The sequence below is a fragment of the Poecilia reticulata genome, linkage group LG22, assembly GCF_000633615.1.
Source record: "Poecilia reticulata strain Guanapo linkage group LG22, Guppy_female_1.0+MT, whole genome shotgun sequence".
Lineage (NCBI taxonomy): Eukaryota > Metazoa > Chordata > Actinopteri > Cyprinodontiformes > Poeciliidae > Poecilia > Poecilia reticulata.
In genome coordinates this window covers 558,613-569,402 of record NC_024352.1, presented here as the reverse complement: position 1 = coordinate 569,402, position 10,790 = coordinate 558,613, and the positions used below count along the sequence as shown (strand labels likewise).

The following is a 10,790-nucleotide window of genomic DNA, read 5'->3' as shown; positions in this document are numbered from 1 at the left end:
TTAAAGATCTGTTATTGTTGTACCAACCATCTAGACCCCTCAGATCTTCTGGTTCTGGTTCTGCTCTGCATCCCCAGAACCAGAACCAGACGAGGAGAAGCAGCATTCAGTTTCTATGCACCACAGATTTGGAACAAACTTCCAGAAAGCTGTAAAACAGCTGAAACACTGAGTGCCTTTAAATCTCAACTTAAAACCCACCTGTTTAGAGTTGCTTATGGCTAAATTAGGGTTAGAGTGCGGGTTTTGATGTCTTCCATGTTTTTCTCACTGTTTATTTCTGTTTTTATTTTAATTATGTAAAGCACTTTGAAATGCCTTGCTGCTGAAATGTGCTATACAAATAAAATTTGATTGATTGATTGATTGAAAAACAAGTTTTTGTCTAAATTAAGGTGAATTTATGGCTCCTTTTTCCACATAATGTAACCGGTAGTGTTTATGATTAAAAAAAATAATCATGTGATTGGTATCGGTGATCGGCCCTCATGGGTGATCGGAATCAGAATCGGCAGGAAAAAACCTGATCGGCACATCTCTAAGTGAAACACAACACATACAGTCACTTGCAAAAATATTAGTTTCCCTTGAACTTTTCCATATTTTGTCACATTATAACCACAAACATAAATACATTTAAATGGAATTTAATGTGACAGATCAACACAAAGTGGCATACAATTGAGAAGTAGAAAGAAAATTATACATGATATAGGGTTTTCTCCCCGAAAACTTGCTAAGCCCGATGGTCGGGACGTCGAGGTGATCCACCAGCGGCCCATCGTGTTTTTGTATTTAAAGATGTTAAGTTGATAGTAAATTTAAAAATATTACTGGGTAATTATATGTTATGGGAAGATATTGTCAGTGAAATGCTATATAAACCCACAATTATAGATTCTTAAAAACAAACAAAAAAATACAATTACAATAAATATCAAGTATTTGCACTTCTGTTAAATCCAAATTAACTAAGCAGCTGCTTTAGGCCCCTCAGGCCTTCAGGGCTCCCGTAAATGCTAACATTTCAACACAGACCACATATGCAAACGCTTTGACATTAGCTTCCTTAATGAGCTCAACAACTTCTTTGGAAGATTTGAAGCCCTAAATAAAACCCCTGCAAGGAAAGCTACCCCTCACCCTGATGAACAGGCCCTCAGGCTCGAAACATCTGCTGTATGTAAATCCCTGAGAAACTTTAAGATCCAAAAAGCTGCAGGTCCTGGCAACATTCCAGCAAGGCTGATCAAAGAGTGTGCAGACCAGCTAGCCCATGTGCTCACGGACATTTTCAATACATCACTGTATCAGGCCATTGTCCCCCCATGTTTTAAGTCGGATATTATTATTCCAGTGCCCAAGAAATTAACCATCACATGTCTTAGTGACTTTCGACCCATTGCATTAACATCTAACATCATGAAGTGCTTTGAGAGAGTGGTTAAGGGTCATTAATATGACCCTTAACCACTCTTATATCTCTATACTGCCTCCATCATTTGACCCTTTCCAGTTTGCATACAAATCTAAGCACTTGACTGAAGATGCCATCTCCACTGCTCTTCATTTAGCCTGGTACACCTGGAGAAAAGAAACACCCACGTACAGATGCTATTTTTGAATGTCAGCTCAGCATTCAATACGATCATCCCCCAGGACTTGGTGTGCAAACTGGGCTTCAGTACACCACTGTGCAACTGGCTGCTGGACTTCCTTGGAGGTAATATTACCTCCAATATCATTTCTTTAAACACTGGCTTCCCACAGGGCGGTGTCCTGAGCCCCCTGCTGTTTACTCTGATGACCCACGACTGTCGTCCCAGGTTTAACACCGACCACATCATGAAATATGCAGACGACACAATAATTATGGGACTCATTCAGGATGACAATGAAGTGAATTGCAGAAAAGAGGTACAACATCTTGTGGACTGGTGCAGAATAAACAACCTGCTCCTCAATGTCGACAAAACAAAAGAGATCATTGTCAACTTAAGGAGGTCTCTCGACCCAACCACACACCTCTCCTCTTCAACGACAGAGCAGTGGAGATCGTCAGCAGCACTAAGTTCCTGGGGGTTCACATTACAGACAACCTCAGCTGGACAACTCACATCGCTTCACTGATGAAAAAAGTGCTTTTTTCAGGGATTGCTTTGCAGCAATCCCTGCACTTTCTGGGATGAATGAGAAGAGCTTCATTCCCCCCTCCATCATCTCCATCTTCTACAGAGGAACCATTGAGAGTCTGCTGACCAGCAGTATCTCCATCTGGTCTGTGAGCTGCAAGGTGTCAGACTAGAAGTCTCTGCAAAGATTGGTGAAGACAGCAGAGAGGGTCATTGGGGCTTCACTCTCCCCTATCCAAAGCATTGCACACAGACGCAAACTCCTTTGCTCCTCTCTGATTCCATCCATCCTCTCCATGATCTGTTCACTCAATTTCCTTCTGGAAGGAGAGTCTGTAGCATCCGCTGCAGAACAGCCAGACTCAGAAATAGTTGTCTCCCACTGGCCATCATATTGCTCAACAATCCTATAATGAAGACTGTCTGAGACTGTTTGAAAATAGAAATTATTTGTATATTATTTAATTTAGGCACACTTGTGGTTTTATGTGTGCTCCGGTGGCGAAGCGAGGACATTTAATTGCCAATTGTACTTATGTTTCTTTGTGCAATGACAATAAAATAAGTCTAATAAAAATAAGTCTAAGTCTAACATTTGTTTATTGAGAATTTCAATGCTGTTAAATTTGTTTCAGCATAGATAAATTAAAAGATTTAAAATTGTTTAACATTTAAATTTAAGATTTTAAGGAGCTGGCCACTTGGAGGAGGCCTCGGGGAAGACCCAGGACACGCTGGAGGGATTACGTCTCTCGGCTGGCCTGGGAACGCCTTGGGATTCCCCTGGAGGAGCTGGAAGAAGTGGCTGGGGAGAGGGAAGTCTGGGCCTCCCTTCTGAAGCTGCTGCACCCGCGACCCGACCCCTGATAAACGGAAGAAGATGGATGGATGGATGGAGGAGCTGGCTAATTTACTTTGTAAAAGTTCAAATAACAGTCTTCATAGTTAAATTTATTTTTTTTTTTTTTTACATGGCTACAATCTGATGCTGAGTTTAATCTTTGAGTTTGAGCTCTGTTTGTGCACAAATACATCTCGGTAAACTGCAATTATCACTGATTGCTTTTAATGTTGGCCAATTAAATTGGGCCATCTCTGCCAGAATTTACTAAATCCAAGTTGAAATGCTGTTAGTGGTGCTGAGGTTCTTAGCACCACTTAGTGCAGAGGTTCTGCTCAAGGCCTCATGCAACCTTGGGCCGGCCCTGCATAATGAGCTAAATTTACTTTCCCACTAACGCACTGGCCAACCAGGAACACATATATCAACTTTATCAGTGCAGACAAGGTCAGCTTGTGTGAGATGTAAATGGACAGGCCGCTGTTATCAAAACCACACTGCTCTTCCTAAATCCGAGGTTCAACTATCCGACGGACCCTCCTCTCCAGGACCCCAGAATAGACCTTACCAGGGAGGCTTAAGAGTGTGACCCCCCTACAATTGGAGCACACCCTCCGGTCCCCCTTTTTGAACAGGGGGACCACCACCCCAGTCCAGTCCGCCAATCCAGARGAACTGCTCCCAATGTCCATGCGATATTGCAGAGTCACGTGAGCCAACACAACCCTACCACATCCAGAGCCTTAAGGAACTCCGGGCGGATCTCATCCACCCCCAGGGCCCTGCCACCGATGAGCTTTTTGACCACCTCAGCGACCTCGTCCCCAGAGATTGGAGAGCCCAACCCAGAGTCCCCAGGCTCAGCTTCTTCAATGGAAGGCCTGTTGGTGGGATTGAGGAGGTCTTCGAAGTATTCTGCCCACCAGCCCACAACGTCCCGAGTTGAGGTCAGCAGCGCACCATCCCCACTATAAACAGTGTTGCTGCACTGCTTCCCCCTCCTGAGACGCCGGATGGTGGACMAGAATCGCCTCRAAGCCRTACGGAAGTCTKTCTCCATGGCCTCTCCAAACTCCTCCCATGCCCGAGATTTGCCTCAGCGACAACCCGAGCCGCATGCCGCTTCGCCTGCAGGTACCCATCAGCTGCTTCTGGAGTCCCACAGGCCAAAAAGGCCCGATAGGACTCCTTCTTCAGCTTGACAGCATCCCTCACCAAAGGTGTCCACCAACGGGTTCGAGGGTTGCCGCCGCTACAGGCACCGACAACCTTGCGGCCACAGCTCCGATAAGCCGCCTCGGCAATGGAGGTACGGAACATGGTCCACTCAGACTCAATGTTCCCCACTTTCCCCGGAACGTGTTCAAAGCTCCGCACCTCTCTTCACCCRAGTGTCCAAGACATACAGCCGCAGATCCGATGAAACGATGACCAAGTCGATCATCGAACTGAAACCTAGGGTGTCCTGGTGTCAGGTGCACATATGGACACCCTTATGCCTGAACATGGTATTCATTCCGGAGTGATATTCATTGTGGACAATCCGTGACGAGCACAGAAGTCCAACAACAGAACAGCACTCGAGTTCAGATCGGGGGGGGGGCCGTTCCTCCCAACCACGCCCCTCCAGGTCTCACTGTCATTGCCATGTGAGCGTTGAATACCGCAAGACAACATACACTGAACAAAAATATAAATGCCCCATGTAAAATATAAGAGTTTTATGAACATTTTTGTTATTCAATATATAGAGAAACTCAAAATATATTTCCAGTAATTACTGATCTTCATAACGGCATTGATAACATCGTGGTATGGCCATTTGAAGCGGATCAACAGTCCTTTGAACATGATTGGGTCAGGTTGAGGAATTTGATTTTGTCCAAATTCTCCTAGGCTAGAGTGGTACCTTCTTCTTATTCTCAGTGTTTTTTAGCTTATTGGTGCAGCTCCGTTCTCCTGCTACTGCGATGCTTCACCGCATCAGTTCAGCGTTAAACCGGCTGATGACGTTGCTGTGATTCACTTGTCTGGTGTCTGATTTTCAAATATTTTATGTTTTATTGAAGATTTTTGTGCATATTTTTTGGCAGTTCTGTGATCATGTCAAAGCAGCAACTTATATTAAAAAGTGTTTTAATGTTCATCTGGATGCTGCCCGCTTCCATGGAAGGACAACACAATATTTTATACAGTTAATATCGGTGTTGTAAGTGATCCGGTATGAAACGATACCACAGCAGTTTTGAATTTCAATCATCAGAATACCTGGATTTTTTCCGTTTTAAAAAGCTCACGTCAGTCTGCTTTTTTTTCATCGATACGCTTCCCAACCACTCTRGGGGGTCGGGAAGGGAACAAAAAAACAAAAAAAAGATGCGCACGTTACAAAACTCAGAAACCGGAGAACTGGCATGTAGAAGGGAGCGACAAATTAGATGTGAATCATAAAAACAGAGAATCCGACGGTGAACAGTGAAAAATTAAAGTGTCGAATCAACACATGATGTGAAACACGAGCGCCAATAAACAATGAAAGAAACTAAAGCGGACATAACAATAAACCAAGAGAGGATAATGATAATGTAATGTAAAGAAAATGGATGGATGGATGTATATCCATCCATCCATTTTCTTTACACCCTTGTCCCTTAGTGGAGTCAGGAGGGTTGCTGGTGCCCATCTCCAGCTAACGTACCGGGCGAGAGGCGGGGTCACCCTGGACAGGTCGCCAGTCTGTTGCAGGGCAACACAGAGACACACAGGACAAACAAAGAAAACTAAATGGAAATGAATGAAGAACAAGATGCAAGAAACTAAACTAAATACAGAGGAATAAGCTGGTATGGCAAAACATTTCGAGCAATAATTAATACAGAGGACTATACGGCAAGAATAAACAACAAAAAAGATATAATCCATGTTTCTGTCTCATATTTGTATGGCATTAAAATGATCTGGCACGTTTGTTTTTCCACTGAAAGCTCTGGTTTGCACAATAAATGCCATGTGGGCGAAATTTTATGGATGATACTCTGATGTCCCATTCTCCTGAAGGCAGCACAGAGCTGCACCACCAGAAACACTGAAGAGAAGAAGAGTTATGGTTAATGTAGTTGCAGTTATATCTATGTTTTAATGTTGCAGAGCTCTGCAACATTAAAACATAGCAAATAGTTCAAAGTTTAAACTGGCATTGCTGTACATCTTTTATCTGGTCATTTTATGCAAGATTTAGCAATTAACATCAGAAAATTGCAAAGAACAGGAATATTTTTTCTACACTGATTGGCTGCTGTTAGGCCTACCAATTTTAATTTGAATGTCCATTAAATTTTTTGTAGACGCCTGTAAAAATAATTTCTATTCACATTGTTCATTTGTTCTCTGGAAAATTACTTTTGATGATAAATACAAAAACAAACATAAAAATCAAAACATGAACAATAGTGATAGTAATATTAATAACAAAATAATATTCAGTGCAAAGTAACCTACAATTTCTTTGGTGGGGGCGGTGAGGGACCAGGATAATGGACAGGAGGGCGCTGGGCCAAAAAAGGTTGAGAAACACTGATCTAGGCGGTTACAGACAGTCTTGAGGGATCTGTAACCTCAAGACACAGTTGATGAGACCAATAGTCTCATCAACTGTGTGTGTCACTGGTCTTAGCTGATCCCACAGATGGACGAGCCGGATGTGGCGATCTTGTGCTGGAGTGGTCACACGTGGCTGATGAGGATGAGGTCAATTTGCAGTAAGGCCARTCTGTTGGAAACAAACTCTTAAATGGCCTATAGTCCGATAATGGACATTGAGCCGTACAGCTACTGTTCTATTGGACGTCCCTGCATCCAACATGACAATGGCACGCTCCGACATAACTTGAGACATCTGAGTAAATGGCTTATGACAAAATGTGACATTTTGGGGCGGCTTTTTACTGTCTCCAGTCCAAGGATTGTCCAGCTGTTGCTCATTTTGTCTGATCACCCACTGGACATGCCTCACCCATGCACTGAGTAAAAAAACAACTCACTGAGTTATGCTCACTATGCAAGTTGGATTAAAAATTATTCACAAATCAAGAGAAATATTACTTTTGAAAAATAAAATGTCAGTAAATGTTCATTTACAGTTGTTAAATGAGCATTATGACAACAATATTTGACATGGGGCATTTATATTTTTGTTCAGTATAATTCTCACAGCTTTCAAACCAGCCTCATCCTTTGCTTTAAACGCATCATCCAGCACCTTCAGCAACCTATGCACTGTTGAGTCAAAAAAAGTGGCTAACTTTGTAATATATGAATAAAAGAAATAACACACACAGGACTCGGTTCTTCACTGCTTAAGGATTTATAATTAGACCTGTTGCCGGTAATGGTCTTGTTGATACTGGAGAAGTGAATGTTAAACTTCTTTGCTCGTTTCCTTGCTCCAGTCTCCCGGATTTCGAGTTCCGCATGCACAACAGTGGAAAACACACAGAGAACAACAATTCACCATTCAACTTCAGACGTATCTAGAGTTTTATTCAGACAATTAAATGCATAGAAAAAATAGATCAGCATCACACCCAAATCATCAAGAGTCCAAATCACAAAACAGACATTAATTACCTGAGAAAAGTAGAAGAATGAACAAGAAAATGCAAAAATAGGAGAAAACAAAGGCACCTTTGGGAACCGCTCAGTGCGGCTGCAAACAAAGCGATTCGATTTGCTTCTGTGAAGTGGAGGTTTTTATTAAGAGGTGTATTCCTAATTTTAATATATGCATTGAAGGTGTATCGTCTCCTTCTAAACCTCTAAGCAGTTTCAAATTACTTGGATAGGATGGGAGACCTATTCAAAATCAAAGATAAATAGAAAGAGAGAGCAAAGGTCACTCTCAAAACAGGATGTTCTCATGCCAGTTACATCTGGAATCTCTGAGTTCCTCCCTTCCTAAACATTTTGCACAAAGATTGTAATCAACAGAAAAATATTTATTTTTCACCTAGACCTTACACATTTCCTGACTGAGCGATTCATCAAAAAACAGATACCTGCTTTAATCCTAAATTGACACGGAGATTCCAAGTGGGTAAAACACAGCTGTGACTTTGGATATAAAAATTGACACCATTATCTTCCCAAAAACTCTTTACAATATGCCTGAAATATTTATTACTAAAACATTAGTTTCCTAATCCTTTTGATTATAATAACCTAACACTCATTAAAATTAATGAGTTAGACACTAACTAGTACTATTAATATAAAGCTACCAATTAGACTATTCTCAATCAGAACATGCTGTTAATAACTAAAATAAATATCCTTATGAATTAGATTATAATTTCAAAAGTATTATGTATTACAATCATCATTAGCCAGCAATTCCATAATGTCCCAAATACTAGTTTTGTTTTCTGAAGGTTTTAGTGGTTTTTATAGAAAACACCAAAGAATTTGACCTGGTACGTTAGCAGACAGAAGTTTTCTCTCCCATCCTGTTTTTTCCCATTACTTTTGTTTTTGTGAACTGCCCAGCACAGCTCATCCGTTTCCTCTTATTAGGAGAAGGCATTCTCTACTGAAGGCCCTTTTCAAAACCCTTAGTGATTTTATGTTAGTTAAGAAAAGCAGTCAGTATTTAAATTGAATCATTATCCAAATCTACCTAAATTAAAATCTACTCAAAATATTCATGCTCTATTTCACATACACTAAAGTGAACTAAAGTGATTATATTAGCTTTAGAGTTTCTAAAGCTAATATAATCAAACTTATGTCCCCAGCAGTCTGAATTACCATCCAAGTGTCAGTGTAGTAATACTTTAAAGCAGAAATCCCAGGTCAACATCATGATTTAAAAGAATATAATGTAGTAGGTTTGGAATGGTGGCATAAGTCTGGTCACTGCACGCTTAATGCCTGCCTTTAAAACAGCAACAAGAGACACAAATCTGTCAAATAAAAACAACTAGTGCTTAAAAGAATTCTTGCAGAAAAAAACACCTTAATAATGTGCAGCATGATGTCGGACTTTTCATATTCTCGGGGGGTGTTATGCTCAAAGGCATAAACACAAAAATACTTTGTAGTTATGTGGGGAAAAGAAGAAGAAAAAAGTCAAGTAAAATTACAGATTTAAATAATTTGAAGTGTACAAGAATAAGCAGAATAATGAGTTATGTTGAACCCCTGTGGGACCTTGGTTGACAAACTTTTCTCTCTTTACTTCTGCAGTCAATGGATCTTTCCCAGAGTACTCTGCAGGTTTCCCAGCCATCGGCTAATCCTGGAGGAATGATTTCATCTGCTGCTGCCTCGGTCACTTCCTGGTTTCGTGCCTACACAGGCCAGCGTTGATCAACCTCACCATGGGATAATCTGGGCTGTGATCAAATCAGACCAGAAGGTCTGACATCAGCAAAAACCAACTTTCGATTGTTTTCATCTCAGTTTCTTTGTTGTTGGTCGTTAACAAAACAAAGATCTTGCATAATTTAAAAACTGCAACTTTAGAAAGATCAGAGTTGACAGTTGGAGCTGCTGTCAGAAATGTGTACACTAATATTTTGAAATGCTTCAGTTCTATTTGTTATGAATGTGGTGTATGATGGTTGTCCTGGTTAGTGTATGTGCTACATGCACAGACTGGGCTCTCAATACAATTTGTTTGGCATGTGAACAATCACCATCATTTTTTTCTTCAATAAAATACTTCTCCTGGAGTACATATGTAGAGCCAGGTTATTTTGTTACATGTAATTCTAGAATTGCATCGCTCAGGATGGCACCTCTTCAGAGTAATTGATCTAAAGTGTATCTATTACTGCATGTTAATGTTTGTTTGTGTAAGCTTGAGATGGGGCTGGAAATGATAACAGCCCTTTATTAACCATTCAGACTACCAACACAAAAGTGTCAGATGACTTTATTACCCCATGAAAATAACTCAAAAATAGTCTAAATAGTTTGGATGCATTTTTTTCCTTCTGACAGTTTCTGTTTACATCATAGAAGGGATGGAAAGAGATGGACAGCCCAGGTTTGACCTGTTCCTCATGGTGCATTTTTATTCTAAGGAAAATATATAAAACTTAACATAATTTACAAACGAGATGCATACATGTTATATTACAGCAGAAAACTAAGTATTCAATTATGCCGAATGAATGGACCAGTACATTATTGCGAAAGAACCCAAAACCTTTGCGAGGGAACACGATGCTTTTGCAATAGAAAAAACAATCCGTCGTATCTCTAGGGCAGGAGTATTCAAGAGAACTGTGAGGAGGTCCAGTTCAAAGACATTTCCTCAAGCAGAGGTCCGCAATATCGTCTATTTGCAGTATGACAATATCGGAATACATGGTGTTAAAAAAAATAATAATACAGGTTAAAATAATTTCAAAGAAGTTTATTARCACTGAAACACAGGAYAATATTRTGTGGCTGCAGTTTAAATTAAAAATAACTAAATTATGTATTCAAAAATAAAGAAAGTGCTTAATAAAAAATAGCAGCTTCAGTTTCCTTTTGATTSAACAATCTCAATATTTCTGCTCAACAAAACAACTCTCAAAACACCTGAACTATTTCTCTTACAGATTTCTCTTACATCTRTCTTCCCCCAATTTCCTTGCTCAGTGTGAGAATTGAGCTTTGACTTGCCCTGCCAACATTTTAAATCTGRGCKTGAAGGAGGTCAGGGCCATTCTCATGCACATGTGCAGATGCTCATTGGTGAGCTTGGAACGATATTTTGTTTTTATTATGTTCATTGTAGAGAACGCTGCCTCACAGCTGTATGTGGAGCC

General features: G+C 40.5%; 1 protein-coding gene across 1 annotated transcript in view; it reads left to right on the top strand.

Moving 5' to 3' along the window:
• The window catches only part of atg14 (autophagy related 14), a 49,560-nt gene extending 39,854 nt beyond the window's left edge, over positions 1 to 9,706 (top strand). Inside the window, exon 11 of the mRNA XM_008398629.2 lies at positions 9,214 to 9,706. Within this exon, the coding sequence (XP_008396851.1) occupies positions 9,214 to 9,336 (123 nt within the window). The 3' untranslated portion in view covers positions 9,337 to 9,706. The remainder of the gene's footprint in view (positions 1 to 9,213) is intronic.
• The last annotated feature ends 1,084 nt before the right edge of the window (positions 9,707 to 10,790 follow it).